The sequence below is a fragment of the Passer montanus genome, unplaced genomic scaffold, assembly GCF_014805655.1.
Source record: "Passer montanus isolate IOZ18808 unplaced genomic scaffold, ASM1480565v1 scaffold82, whole genome shotgun sequence".
Lineage (NCBI taxonomy): Eukaryota > Metazoa > Chordata > Aves > Passeriformes > Passeridae > Passer > Passer montanus.
The window spans coordinates 1047397-1063280 of NW_024373479.1; the positions used below are offsets into that span (position 1 = coordinate 1047397).

The 15884-nt window shown below is 44.6% G+C and overlaps 1 protein-coding gene across 1 annotated transcript in view; it reads right to left on the bottom strand.

Moving 5' to 3' along the window:
* MTHFD1 (methylenetetrahydrofolate dehydrogenase, cyclohydrolase and formyltetrahydrofolate synthetase 1) overlaps positions 1–15663 on the bottom strand; it is a 40839-nt gene extending 25176 nt beyond the window's left edge. Inside the window, exons 1-8 of the mRNA XM_039733045.1 lie at positions 15336–15663; positions 7465–7549; positions 5109–5168; positions 4385–4438; positions 3888–4024; positions 3665–3765; positions 3200–3336; positions 1789–1900 (exon numbers count right to left, since the gene is read on the bottom strand). Of these exons, the coding sequence (XP_039588979.1) occupies positions 1789–1900; positions 3200–3336; positions 3665–3765; positions 3888–4024; positions 4385–4438; positions 5109–5168; positions 7465–7549; positions 15336–15376 (727 nt within the window). The 5' untranslated portion in view covers positions 15377–15663. The remainder of the gene's footprint in view (positions 1–1788; positions 1901–3199; positions 3337–3664; positions 3766–3887; positions 4025–4384; positions 4439–5108; positions 5169–7464; positions 7550–15335) is intronic.
* Positions 15664–15884: the final 221 nt, after the last annotated feature.

A 15884-nucleotide genomic window follows, 5' to 3' on the forward strand; every position in this document is an offset into this window, starting at 1 on the left:
AGGACTCAGAGAGGGACATTCCAGGGATTGTCCTCTCTGGGAATATCCTCCACCTGCACTGCTTTCCCTTTCTGTAGCAAAGCAATTTCTAGAGGCCTGGAATAAGGCATCCAGAGTATTTGCTGGACTAGCCCTCCAACTGCAGCCAGGGGGAGAGACAAATACAACCCAGTTTGGAAAGTAAGAGGCACTTGTCTGCTCTAGCAGAGATTTCAGGAGACTGTTTTTACCTCTCTGTCTACCTGGAGGAAATTCTGTTAATTGCAGTACACCAAGCCAGATGTGGCTGAAGTGTCTCTTCCAGCCTCCAAACCAGCACCCTTGGAGCATTCAGGCCATACTCCATGCAAAAGCACAACAGCTGCATTTGAATGGTGCTACATGGCTATAACTTGTCCTAACTCCAGCTTGGCAAGACAGCATGAGCTAATGTCCTGATATATCAAATCAGTTTGGGATCTGCCTTTTTTGCAACATACCAGAGGGGAAAAAAGTCAGGAAAATTCAGCAGCTTCAAAAAAACACAGGAAAAAAAAAAGAACCTATAACATCCATCATTTAGAAATGTGACAGTTTCCATGATACTCTATCAAGTCTCAATTATCAAATCTCAAAGCCATTAAGTGTTCTCCACGTGACACTGACTGGGCTGGGTGCACAAGAAGCTCAGATGTCAGTGCACTGCTCAAGGCAGTGCAATTGCAAAGGAACAGGGATGTGTCCTCAGAGATGCAGTGCACATAAAGCCTGAAAAAAGGTCATACCATCATATATCAGAAACACAATGGGGGCTTTATTTGCAACATGTCAGCTGGGGAGACTCCAACCCATTCTGCTTCATGCACATCAGCAGTGACCTTGTGGGTTTTGGCAAATGGCCTAAGTTTGGGTTGTTTGGAAAAAAACCATCAAGCAACAAACAGCAACAGCAGATGACTTTTTAGTTTTAATTAGATAGAGGACTAATGTTTTTAAAAGCAGCCTAATGTCAACTTTGAGTAACAAGAACACTCAACAGAAATTTCTTTACATTCTGTTAAATAATGGCAACAAAATGACTGATTAATTATGAAAACTACCTTTTAAAAGCCTTGTGGGTGTAGCACAGTAAGAGTGACTAATTTTCCATATCATTCAATATCTGTAATTTGGATTTAAAATGAGATGAAAACAGAAATTGCCAGACTGTCTGTAGCATCTTTATAAGGAAGGAGCAGCTAAGTGAAACCCTACCCTAAAATCCATTATGTTAAAGCACTTTATTCTATGCCTGAACCATTGTCACCAATACTCTTGCACAATCTGCTTTGTTTCAAGACAACAGCCATTCAAGCCTAAGAAGTTAATGCTGTGATTCAACAAATCCACAGCTACTTGAAGAGACTGCTTGTCATTTCTGTACTTCAAAGGCAACTGCTTCAACAGATCCAAGCACGAAGTAATGACAGCAAAGCCCTGTGCTCCAAAGTGACAACAGTGACAAGACTTCAGATGTAGCTGGGGCAAATTAAATGGATATTCTGTTGCAATATTTCGTAGGCCTCCTCCTTCCTCTATTAATCATCAGCCTCGTTGAAGGCTGAATCAAAACTGCCACTGATCTGCTTTAGGAGAGTGCTTCAGACCAGTGGTTTCTTTACTTTGGCATTGTCAGAGGTTGTCATCACTATTTAAGACAGAAGAAGTCCATGTGGACCAGAGACACCAAGGAAATAGTATTCATGAACTTAGCAACTGCATTTATACACAAACAAACACATCCCCACTCGTTATACATTGCCCACGCACCTGGCACATGGTTAATTCCACAGTCTATGACGATTGCACCAGGCTTGATCCATTCACCTTTTACCATTTCAGCTCTACCAGCTGCAACCACCAGGATGTCAGCTTTGCCAACCTATAAAAAAATTAAAAACAACAAACAAACGTGTATCACACTGGCAGGGGGAAAATGCAGAGCTGCTTTTGCAGCAAGTTAAATCAGCTTGAGCTGCAGTGAAACTGTGCTCACCCATTGCCACTGGAGGCATGGAAGGGCACTCTCAGCATTTAAAGGTAGCTGCCAGTTCCTTGGCAAGGACAGATTCCTGCAGCTAGAAATAATGGCCTATTTTCACACTCCTACCCTGAATTATTGCTAGTCAACACTTCACAACCTCCTCTGAACTCCTCCATGATTCCCAAGTGGATGATACAGGCTACATTTAGATAAAATTAAAGCCTTCTGAATATTCTTCTCTTCCTTCAAATATCCCTGCACATTTAGTGCTAGAAATATACCGAGCATTCATCAGACAGCAAGAACTCATCTTGCTCAGCCAAGAACAACCCCTGCACAGAACTAAGCAGCACTTCACTTGTGACAGCACTGTCTTGTGCTTTTCACGTCCAGGACTGCATAACACACAACTCCAGGGGAAGCTGACTGTTAAAGACTCCGACTAAAGCTCGTTGTCAGTTCCTGCACTGCTTCATTCACATTTGCTTAGGAAGCTGCTATCCCTTGGATTTTTTTTCCTTTAATCTTCAAGGGAGATAAACTATTTTTACGATATCGTTAAGTATGAGCACTTCAATTTTTAATCAACCTAATGATGGTCTTACTGAACAGCAACTTAATGGCGTGAAGCATTGCAGTGTTTCTGATCTACTTTGTGAGTTATATTCAAACACTCCTACTCCCTTTTTCAGCTTTAATACTTGCCTACAGAGCCTGGCAGTGCTGATGGCGCTACGAAATCCAAGTAGGTGGCAGCACAGCAAAACACTATTTCTGTCACTCTCACTGCTGAAGAGGAAAATGGTACCAACTCCCTGTCATAGAAAATGGACTGAAAAAAATAAACCAACTGAGATATCATTTGGCCTAACATTTCTCAGCTATTAGAGCAGAAGACCACCTGGTCTCTTGGGTAAAAAAAAAAAAAAATCAAAACAACAAAAACATATGCTGTTTTGCCAACCCTTACATGGAGATTAGGAAGGGATGATTAAATTCTCAGCACTTGCTCAAAGACAACAAAAATAATAATTTTATTGTTATAATTAAACCCCTTTAATTAAGTGCCAAAAATAATCAAGATCCTATTCCAGCGGAAATATTTACACAACCATGCAATGAGCAGGACTAATGACTCACAGCAGCACCACACTGAGCAGCAGTGGCCTGGAACAGGTAACTACAGGCTGCCCTTACCTCCTCAGCCAGGGTGGAGGTCTTGGAGTGGCAGGTGGTGACTGTTGCGTTGTTCCAGAGCAGCAGGTCATGCATGGGAGCACCCACGATCTTACTGCGACCGATCACCACGGCTCTTTTCCCTGCCACCTGGACACCTGCACCACAGACAGCCAGCAGAGAGCAAAAGAGAGGTCACTGTGCAGCCTGGTACACACAAACTCAAACTGCTCTGGAGTCTTGATCAGTTTAACTCTGGCCCTGGTACTTCAGAGTACTGTTCTTCTTTGTTGTGTGTGGTAGGGAATTGCAGTTGGCAGGGAGAAAGGAAAGACCATTTTAACCTAGTTCTTTTATTATCTCAGGCAGCAGAGATGAAATGTGGTATCTCAGCAAAAGTTGTGAAGCAGAGCCTCCCAACGTGTGTGATTTCTATGCTTATTGAAGACTACTGCACTCATGAATAATGTATGGGAACCTCCTTACCTGTCTGCCTGATAAGTTCCATGCATCCCTTTGGCGTACACGGAATGAAGCAGTCTCCAAGGTCCCCTCTGGAGAGTTTCCCAGCATTGATGCTACTTAAGCTGTATTTAGAAAGAATAAAGGCCAAGTAAGATAACCCAGCCTCACTGTTCAAGAGAAAATAAAGAAAAAACCTTTCTTTCTGGAGTAGCTCTCATGCTCTCCAGGGGTGAAGCCAGTTTACCCATCCACGTCCTTTTCAGGTGCAACAGCATTGGTTATTTTTTCAGTGTTGATGGGATTATTGGAGTCAAGTGGCAGCTGCACTATAAAGCCATGAACAGCTGGGTCTGCATTCAAAGAGGCAATGCACTTGAGCACCTACAACAGCAAACACCAAAAAACTAATGGCTGATGAACTGAAATATGATTGATGCAAAGGAAAAAACATAATCTTATCTGGATTAAAAGATATAAACTTTATGTTTAGTTTATCCACCCATAAGTATAAACCAATTACATTCTTTATTTTTAAAAAACAGCTCCTAAAGTATCTTAATTTTTAATTGTTGTGTTTTAGTTTTCTTAAAAAAAACCCAAACACCTCAGCAGGTTCCAATTATTTTTTATTAAGCTAGTATCAATAGTCAAGTACTCCTTTTTTATACAATGACAGGGTAAAAATATCTTCAGCACAACATTGAAGTTATGTATTTTTTCATCACTGGCTGTATTACTTACATCAGCTTCTGTTGCTGTGTTTGGCAATTTTATGTGATTGGCACTGATCCCAATCTGCAAATGAGAATAACAACAAATTATCTGATTTCTGAATTGACATCCAATTGATCTGGCTAATCTCTCTATCCAGCTAAATCACAGCTGCATTCTGTCACATTTCCCAAGACTATCTCCTGTTCCTGAGGCTCCAAGTCCTATGGCTTAGAAATAGCATCAAAGACAGATTAGTGCTTTGCCTACTGAGTCTGTCCTTTAACTGTCCTATTCACCTTTTGACATGAACAACATCAGCTTTGCTTGACAGCACACTGCCTTAAAATACCAGCAGAAATGCCAGGGAAAAATGCACTCATCTGTGTTCCTGCCCTGTTGCAGCATGTAACGCTCCACCTGTGACAAGCACAAAACAACTGCAGGTACAAGACAGGCAGGGAAGATAAGAACAAGGCCATGGGTCAGGAAAGACACAGCATTTCAGACAAATGTAATCTGTGATGATCACACAAGAAGTGGCACCAAGCCACACTGCTGTGACCAGAGCACCCCACTTGGCTCTCAGGTTACACACCTACACTACATTCTTGTAACTGAGAACTCAGGCCAACACTGCTTTCTCCAATACTGGAAAAACTCAGACAAAACTATGGACTTGCATGTGGTTTTTTGTATTCAGATCTGAACAACTGCAGGAGGGTAAAAAGTAGTCCTAAAAGCCCAGGATTACCTCAGCAGCAGCCTTCAGCTTCATGTTAATGTAGAGGTTTGAATCATCCCGATTTCCAACCTAAGGATGGAAAGACAGTTGGATTACAGCACAGAACAGAGACCCAGACACAGGCTGAGATGGGCTTAAACCTCAGCTTCCTTGCATCTACATCAAGGAGACAGAGATATTCCTGAATTACTGTAAAACACACTGATAGAGGACATAAAAAGCTGGAGCTAACAGGAAAGTTCTTTCAAGTACAAGGCAGTTAAAGACAAGTTGTCTGGTGATCTGCACAAACTATTTGCACCTATTGAAAAACCTTAAAAACACAGTGGTCTCCAAAGCAGAAAATATTGCCTGCCATCTGATCTGAGAAATTAAATCCTTAGCTAATTAACATTATCAGCAGGTGCTGATAACATTCAATTATCTGATTAAGGCTTTCAGAAATGCTGGGCCTCTTTGATAGCCAGGAATCTTAATTTTATGCACATGTGTGCTTTGATGGAGACATTTCTTCCACTGCTGTTTTGAACCTTGAGAATTTTCCTGCCAAACAAAAACCAAAACAAGGACAAAGTGGTGCACAAAGAAAAAGCAGCAAGTGGAACAAATGCCTGCAGTTTTTGGCAGTACTGGGTGCTCACAGTACAACTGCATTCCAGGAGACCATTTGCCTCATCCAGTATGTTTTGTTAAAGGTAATATTCCTTCTAACCTTAAGAAAATTGGGGTCAAATAAGGAAAAGCTGATAAGCAAGCTCTTGAAATTCTGTTCCCTGATACTTGGGAGCCATCCCTGGTTCTCACATAGACTACAAGCTGTAGGGGTGACCTGATACCCAGAACACATTGGCTCTTCCTCCCTAGGTACAGATAAAGGAACTGTCTCCCCTGTAAAGTCTGCTGGATTTAGGAAAAGGTTTGCTTCATACAGGGCAGAGAAGCAGGAGATGTCAGCAAACGTTTTATGAATAAGAAATTACTGACTACAGGACAAAAAAAATAAAGATGAACTGACTTATTCTTTGAGCTCAGAGGACACCAGATGCCTACCAAGAACAGAGCACATAATGTATGGTGCGCTACAAATAAGAAACAGCTCATTGTCCTGACTTCACTGAAAAACAGACAGCTGCAAATATCAGTATTAGGAGATGAACTCCAAGCCCAGATTGTTTGACAGCTTACAAAAGTGTCAGACAGCCAAAGAGCAAACAGGTTGTAAAGGACTCTGAGACAATCCAGGACTGAATACAAGGCCCACCAGGAAAACAATCCAATAGTGCCACAAGACAGCAATTTTTCAACACAGTTTATGAGGTCAACAGTTCAGCAGCTTTTATCAAAGCACTACTAAATTTTTAGACTGTCATTCCTTCCTTCTAAGCATCTGCAGACAAAACTTCTGTAGAAACAATCTACTTAAACTTAATGGAAAGGAAAACCAGAAAAAACCCTCAAAACACAAGCACAAATTTGTTCCTGGCATCAAAGATGAGCATGGCCTTTGTGTGCTATGGTGGTTTTAGCATTGCAATCTACAGACAGGCACCAAAGGCTCTGCAGGAGCCCAAAATACTGAATAAGGACAAAAGTCACTTCTCTAAGCAGCCACTTACATTCCCTCAATCCTTTGTGGACACACAGACCCTTCCTGTAGCATGACACTTGCTACTGCTAGTCACCTTCTGACCTAAGCACAGTTTCCATTTTTTTATAGCTGCAAAGGAAAAAAAATGATGCCAAACACAGGTCAAACGCCTGTACTTGTCAAGTGCTTTTTGCCTCTGCAAGGCTTTCTGTGCCGACTCTAACACTTGTTCACTTCTGAGGAATATCCAATTCAGCAACAGGATGTTGTTCCATCCCGTGTACTCAAAGTCATCTTGGCCAAAGGTAGTTTTAGTTTTGTTTGGGTTCCCTCCCCTCCCCTACTCCTTTTTTCTCTCCATGTTTTGACATAATAGCAGACCAGATCACTTAATAAACATCCCATTTGGAGGATTTTTGGTACAAACACATCTCTGAAAGCTGCCAAACTTCAGGGCTCACTCAAGTGCAGAAATTTCAAATGGAGTCTACAAGCACTGCTTGCTCTTAATACACAAACAGCTTAATTTCACAAAGACAACACTCAAACAGGGAACAGGGTCTGAAGAAAGAAATAAAACAACTTAAAGCCCCCCCAAAAAATGCTGGGCTCTGATACTTGGCAAAAAGACATAACAGGACTGTGTCACCATCTCACAGACAACACTGTTCCTTATAAAATGCTACCAACTAGGAGGCAGCTTAGATGCAGCTCATCAGCCCTTACCACTGCAAAGCAACTCTTACTTTCTGTAGTTGTCATTAAAGAAAACAATACCTGTAAAATGGCAAGTCCTGGTCTGAAGCCTGGAAACTTCTCAGTCATCTCAATAACTTGCTGCTTTAGTCTCTCTCTCACTTGTCTGAAAAGGGGAAAAAATGAATACAAATACGAGGTAGAAGTTAATCACAGGGCTGAATTCTGATACAATCAGGTGTTGTAAAAGTGACAGATGGGCAGACTGGGAAACATGTACTTCTGCACTGAGTACACAGCTCCCAGCAATCTCCAAATAGGATTGATGTCCACAAATCACTGAGACATTCTGGAACCAGATTCATTCAAATTTATTTAAATAACTTTATTTTTTTGAAGTCTACATTGTGCTTCTTCATGGTCTCATAGAATACAAGAATAAAAAAGAAAGGTTCAAAATTTGGCATGGAAACTCTTGGTATTTCAAACTCCTTTCTCAAAAGGAAATCCTCTTTCCACCTATGCTGTACTAAAATTACCTGAATCCCAGAGGCACCAGATGTCACTGTCAAACAAGCTGTCCTGGTAAAATCTACAATGGTAAAATTCTGGGAAATAACTAAACAAGCAGAAGGTACCCAAAGATAAAGCAGGGAAGAGAATGGGAGGTGGACATAGGTGAGGAAAAGTCACCAAACCCTGGTACACAGCTCAGGACAACTTTTCAGTAAAAGCAGGCTTAAGGATACAGTTGTAAAAAAAACACAACTTTGAAACAGAGCACTGATAGGTTGATCTAGTTCAGATGCCAACTCACACCCAGTTTACCTTGGAACATTTTAATAACGAGTACCCAGCACTGAAATTAGCCACAGACAGCTCAAAAGTCACTGTCATCACCTCTCCCCAGCCTTGCACTCCCCTCCAATTTCTCAACCACTCTCTGGCCCCACAGGCAAGATCCTTCACCAGGGAAGGTGGAAGCCCAGCTACTCCATCTCCCCACCAGAGGCAGTCAGGATTCTGAAAGAACTGACCCGTTCTGTCCATCTCACGGGCTCATGGCACTGGAAGGAGCCTGTGGCACTGCACTGCAAATGTAAGAGACACTCAGAAGCAAAAGCCAGGTAAGCAAAACCTGACAGGACACGAGAAGCTTGACAGGTCTGTTCCTGTGAACTCCATCCTGTGTCCCATCTCCATTCTCTGAGATGAGGAGGTGCTACTGCCACACTCAGCAAATCTACCCTCCACCAAACAGCCTTTTGTTTAAAACACAAGTCTCCTCGTGCTCATTTAGCCTCAGATCAGTATCACCAGGTCTGCTACTTCCCAAGGGGGATGAGACTTCCCAGACTGAAGTAGGTGCTATTGGTGCCAGGCCACTAAAAATGTGAATGGCAAGGGTACAGGGAGAGGGTTATGTAGCTGATGCCAGCTGGGAGGCTGTGATTCCTGCACAGAGGAAAACTCCAGGAAAACAAATAGCCAGTGAGCCAACTCTACCCTGCAACTGTGAGCTCCAAATAAGACCCGGCAGAGGCAGGAAGACAGGGAAATGGGAGCAGCACACAGCTCTCTCACCCCAGCAGCACTGATCCCAGGGGACAGTGCAGCTGGCCCAGCTAGAAGCAGCCCTAAGGCTGTTTAAAGTCTCATCTCAGAGGGAGTCACAGCCTCCAGCTACATCCCAAATCATGCATCTCTCCTGCTGCATCCTGAGTCACGTGGCCAAGGCTCAGCTGAGGAGTGGGTTCAGAGTATTTAAAGGTGCTTGCATCTGGCCAAGTGGTTCCAAGTCTCAGTGGAAGAGCCCCTTTTCAGCCTCATTTAAGAAACAGTAGTTCTGAGCCTTCTTTTGGCTGTCACCTCTGTAGGACACGTGACATCAGGACCAGCTGATGAGCTCAGAAAACAATCTCACAGCAAACCTTATCCAGCAATTCTTTGTGCTTAAGTGACAAAAATTCATCTGCTGGGTAGCAAAATCCCCAGCTGCCTCTCCTTACACTCCAGCTGTAGGCCCCTAGGGAGGCACCTGAGCTGGCTCATGAGCAGCCTCTAACAACAACACAACAATCTCAAGGAGCATCAGAAACCCTCTGCACGTGGCCAGTGAGTGGGGGCTGTGGGCAACTCTCCAAGGGAACTATTTCTGAGATCTCTGGTGTTCCAGTAAGGAAAGGGCAGCACTGGTTTGTGGCCAGCACACAAAAAGAAATTAAACAAACATGAAATATTAGAAAGGGTCCCAGGTTTAGGTATTACTTTTATTGCAGTGTTCTCAGCTGAAGAGAAACGAGCCCACCCAACTTCCTCTGTGAAGCAGGGCTGTGGTGTGCTTGCACCCCCAGCAGCCACAACTATTCACACATTACACTGCTGTCATTTTCTGTAATTAGGCACTAGGGCACCTCCCCTCCCTCCCGAAAAAAGGCAACACACACAAACATACAAACGTGGTGCTGTCAGTGTGATTTTCGTTAGGAGCCTTGAATCAAGAAATCACTTGTTAGACAGCCATCTAGCGTTGGGTACCACTGCTCTCCAGTGCTCACAAAAGCCACGTGGGCAAAGGTTTAAGAGAAAACTCAGGAAAAGAAGACAAAATCATTGATTTTCTCCATGGACTTACAAAAGCCATAAAAATAATTTTTGCAAACCAGCAGCTATTTAGTCATACAGTCTACAAAATACTGTTGTGGACCTTCCCAAAGATAGAAGTTCATATTGATAAATCAACACTACTTTTTACTAGCTGTATGAAAATTCTTTTAAGTTTTCAAACAGAAAATTTGCAATTCTATGTGTGTCTGCTTCCCCAAAAGCCTTCTCACTGACTCTAAGCCCCCTCCTGTGCCCACGTGCCCTTCAACAAACAAATTCATGTAGCAAACAAAAGTCCAGGGTCCACACGGGTTAAGGACACACATGGTTCTAAGCATACAATGCAACAGCCAGCTCCAAAGATTAAAGAACTTGTTAGCATTTCTTTCTGTAGACTGCAACAGTGAGCTGAATTTAAATTTATTAAGTGAGTTTCCCAGAAATTCAGACAAAGGACAAATCACACTCCTTTAGCTCTGCTGGGAATGTAGAGAACATGGCTCTCGTGTCAGCAGAACCCCACATCCTCCTGTGGGATTACAGACACAGTGCTCAGCTGGTGAGGACACACAGCACCATCCTGAAGATGACACCAGGCTGTGTTTCTGTCCCTTCTGTGACTAACAGGGTCAAGGGTCTGTGCAAAGAGTGCCAAACACAGGAGCTGGAAACACCTCCTCAGAGACAGTGATGCTCCAGAAGAAGCCTGTCCCCAAAGGGGAGGGTCTGGCTTTACTGCCTGGATCACAGATTCCCCAAGGGTTTCATAAACATGCAGCAGAAATGCTCCTGCTGCAGCCCTGCAGAAACAGCTGCATGAGGCTGATGGTCCTCCCCAGGTCCTGCACCATCCTGGTCAGAGCTGCTGTCCCTGCAGCCATTCCTCCTTACAGCCTGCAGCACTGCCACTGCTCACCTCCTGCTGCTCCCATGAAACACCATAATGTGGAAAAATAAGCTTTCCCATCTCCAAATTATGGCACCACATCCAAGCTCAGGACAACTGCATTGTCTTAAAATGCTGTGAGGGGACTGCAGAGAAGAACATCACAGAACATCCCACTTGCACCCAAAGGAGGCACAGAGGAGTCTCTCCTGAGGGAAGTCACAGCTTGGCTCAATGAGTGCCACTGGGATAGGAAATACCTGGGAAAAACCATCTGAACACTGCTGGCAATTCAAGAGATGGCTCCAGATGCAGGAAGACATTCTTTAGAGCTGGAATGAGTTCATGTCTCCCACCCTCTTGTCTCATGCTCCACCACTGTATGCTCCTGGCACACTCATTATCTCCTAGCAAAAATGCCTGCTACTTTCTACAACTTCCACACTCACAAGTTTTTTTAATCACCTTTTTGGTTGTGTCAGCACAAATACATGCATGAACTCTCCTCAGACCAGATAAACACCTGAAGACATTTCTGCTTTCTTAGATGCTTTTTCATCATGTCCAGAATTTCAGTCCAAGGTGGGTCTGAGAAACAGGCAGCAATTGAGGCACTTTGCAAATGTGGATGACTGACAAGAGAACAACAGAATTTAACACAAAGCTGAGCCTTTAAAACTTGGAAAAGTTTGCCTCAAACATGAGTTATGATATCACCTTCCCATACTGCAACATTCATGCAGGCCTGCTTCCCAAAATGGATACTGCATATAATACCCTACTATCAGGTGATTTAATCAGAGGAAAACACAATAGCAATAGGTAAGGACTCAATCTACCTTTGGACTGAGTGGCTGCAAGCACTCCAGACAATGTTCTAGGCCCTAGCTACAAGGGTTTGCCTTCTGAAGGAACAATATTGAGATTTTACTCATTCCACAAAGGAGTATACACATTCTTTGCCTTTCCTGTAAGCTGATGTTGATGGGCACAGATCACAGATCTGTGGCCCTGTTGTCCACCAGACAATGTTTTCTCCTCTCTTATCAACAATTTAGAGCAGGGTCCCATTTTTTAAACTGTGTCTGCACAGCACCGAACACAAGGGGGTCTTGCTCATATTTGAAGACACCAATAGCACTGGCAGTTCACTTTAACTCAGCCCATCCACAGTGTGGGACCCTTCAGTGCAAACCTGGAACACTGTAAGCAGGATGTAGTAAAAGAAAGCTAAGGGATCAGGGAATTTTTTCCACTTCAGACTAGGTTTACCTGGAGTTACAATAGGAACTCAAAAAATAAATTTAAGGCCCAGACTGAAAAGGCTGAGGAGTTGTTTACTGCACTGTTACCTCCAGTGGTAAGTTCAGCCTGATCACCACTTCAGTGAGCACTCTAAACCCAAAGCACTACCTGGCCCACCCCTAGGAGCTGGGAGGGGTGCTAAGTCTTCCCTGACATCACAACTCATCAGCCACTCTTCCAGAGCAGAAATGTTGGTCCACTGCTGGTCCTACCAACCAATTCCGGCCAAGCCAGAGGTTTCCACATCTGGGCTCTTTCAGATGGCAAAGCCTGAACTCGCGGCTCACTGCAAGGCACATAAACTGTAAAGAAGAGTCATTACCATGTTTTGCTCTGATTATCTCTTTAGACACAGAAACAGAGATTGTTTTTTCTTCTGGGAATACCAGCAATAAAAGGTGGAGAATACTGTCTTTTTATTACCTTCAACCCACCATATCCTGCACACTTAAAGCACTGCTATTCTTCCTCCCATGAGTAATTTGTTTACTGTGCTGTTATACAATAACTCACTTTCGTAACTCATTTGCCAATGAGGCAAATTTAACTTGTAGCAAAATCTAAGGCAGAATTACTGAACAGCCACTCAGAGAAGTAGAGGAAAGCCATCCCGAGGTAACCAGCCAACTCAGATTGATGCAGAACCCATCCAATATTTAATATATTTCACAGATTGTGCAAGCTTCTTGTTTGTACTGACAGGAGCAGACTAGATGCATTTTGATGTTGATGCATTAACACCAAAATCCTAGAGAAAACAATGCCTGCTGTGTTCTCCTTCCCATGCCCAGCCTAAACACATTTTCCATCCTCACAGGTAATACTCATAGCCACTGAAAGTGTAAATTTTCCTTTCTATCTCTTCTGAGCCTTCCAAAAGTGTGAACTAGCTTTATCACTTCATCAAGTTTTCCTTATTTATAGAGGCATGGAAACTCTCTCAAAGTATTTGTTCTCTTGACATGTTTCACAAGACTAAGAATGCCACTACCTACTGATTACTGTATAAATAGCTGGCATGATTGTGAATTAGGTATTTTTTCATCTATTTTGAGGAAGGGGTGCTTGGTGGCTGGAGGAAGAAGTTCACAATACTTATGAGCTTTGATTTAAAACACACAGAAACCCAGCATTACATAGCTGAACACTTGTTTGATTCAACCCATTTGTCAATATTTGACTGACTTACAAATAAACAATTTTTTCTTGATTAAAGGGTAAAGTAACAAAATCCACCCCCTACAAGACAGCAACTGAAAACGTTTTGCAGTTGATATAAAGTCAGGGATATTCCCTTTCTACAACAGGCACTTCAGTTGAAAATTCCTAGAAAAACCACATGCCTATCACTTCTGCAGCTGCCACACTCTTGGCCTGGAGGTGCACTTCTCCAGGGGTCTGGAAGAAAGGGACAGCTGTCTCCAGCGTGGACAGCCCAATTCCTCATGACTCCTTCAAGAACTCCACCACAAAAAGGCAGAATTACCTAAGGCCCATAGGGAGCAGGTGATGCTTGTGCTATATTGAACATAAATACAGCACAAATAAAGGAACTGAAGGACAGCTGAACAACTGCAATTATTTTTCCATTTTATGGTGTCTTCAGGTCAAGATTTGATGACTCTGGAAGACAGACTTCAGCCAAACGCCTTAAGAGATGTGCTGGAAGTTAATCAAACCCTTCTCCTGCATGTGCCTGTTAAAAGCTCATGCCTCTTCCCAGGTATTTGCACATCATGAATGTCCTCTGGGAATTGGTACTTTATAGCTGCTACTTTAGTACAGAAAACAAACAGAAATAAAAAATTTCACCCCTGTATCTTTAAAATTAAGTAAGCAATGCAACATGCCATGCCAAGGAAGCTAGAAGTTTTAATGTGAATTATCATTGTACCCAAACGAGCATCTTTCCAGGACCTATTGCACTTCAGGGGGACTTTCTATGACAGGAAAGAAACCCACAACAGGCAAATCATGAAGTCCCACCAGCAGCCAGCACAGGCATTAATTACAGTGTGCTGGCCCCAACACTGCCAAATGCATCAGGTGGAATGAAGCATGTAAGATTGAGAGACTGCAACACACAGTGGTACTGCCTCCAAAATTACCAGGTAAAACATGCAAGCAGCCTTTCCTCACGGATATTCAAATTCAAGGCACATTAGGCCTACTTTTCAGTTCTGCTCCACTGTTGTTTAGATGTAGCTGTATCATACACAGCAATACCTAAGAGGAGGACTAACTGCTTTGCTGAGATTACTTTATACCTTTTCAAATGTAACCTTTCTATCCGAATTCCCTGATTACATCTGCAGGAGATACCCAATGAATCCACCTAACCAAACCCTGTTTCCACAGGATACAACAGAACCACTACACTGCATTTCCCCCAGGATTAGGGAAATTTATTTCACTTTCTTACCAAATGTGTATGTTGAATGGCATCAGGAAAAACAAGCAAAGATTGTTTTTTTAAAAGACACAATGCAGGCTCACCTATACCCACGGCTTGCCAGCTAAGTAAATGCTGAAAAGTACGAGAACACTTTTTCCTTCAGGGTTTCCCAAACCTTTTAAATAGCTTTGGCAGGACACCTGTGACCATTGAGCTATGTGTTATCCAACATGTGGGTTAACTTATTTTGCTTTAAAGACGAACAATCAATGCTTGCAGAGTATGAAAACAGATCCCGAACCGAAAGCACGCGTTCCCAACTCCTGCCCACATGGCATCCCACCAGCCCAGTCTGCACTGCAGGTCAGCCCGTGGCTTCGCACCTTCCTTGGGCTCGCACCTCATGGATGCTGAGCAGCACCAGGGGCCTTCTGGGGCTGCCAAAGAGACCCCCCCAGCTGCTTTCTGGGGAGCACTGACAGCACTCTGCACTCTCCTTGAGACCTTTAATACCGTACTTTGCCTAATGACTCCCACTTTACAGCCAGGAAGAAGAGAGCTTTGGCTGCAACGTGGTGAAAAAGTTTTAGGGTGTCTCCAAACCTGCTTCGTCCACAGAGCGAGAATAAAAGCCCCCCGCTGCCAGCACACCCGGGGGCTTGCCGGGGCACCCCTCAGCTCCCCGAAGGGCAGAAGCCCCGCGGCTCCCGCACTTTCCCGCGGCCGAGCGCTGCGGGCAGGACGGGCCCCGCTACGTACCCGGAGACAATCTTGCCGCTGAGGATCTCGGCGGGGGCCATGGCGAGGGCCGGAGGGCGGGCGAGCAGCGAGCCTGCAGAGGCGAGCACGGCGGGACCCCAGAGCAGTCTGCGGGACGCGCTGTCCCCGCGGCCGCCTCACTCCCGCCCCACGTTGCCCCGAAATTCGCGCGGCCTCGACCTCTGCCCCGCCGCGCAAGCGCTGCCCCCGCCCCGCCTCCCGCGGCTCCCTCAGCGCGGGCGGTGCGGCTGGGGCCGCTCCATGTCCTGCCCCCCGCGGCTCCCTCAGCGAGGCCGCTCCATGTCCTGCCTCCCGCGGCTCCCTCAGCCAGGGCGGCGGGGCTGAGGCCGCTCCATGTCCCGCCCTCAGCCCGGCGGGGGCTGAGCGCCCCGGCGAAATGGCCGCCAAAGCGGCCTCGGAACCGCCTCCGAGGCAGCGCTCCCGAGCGCGCCCGGCCCCTGCTCCGCGGAGAGCGGGGCCGGCCGGAGGGAGCGGTTTCAGCTGAGGCTGGGCTGTGCGCAGCGAATAAATAGGAAAATCCCACTTGGG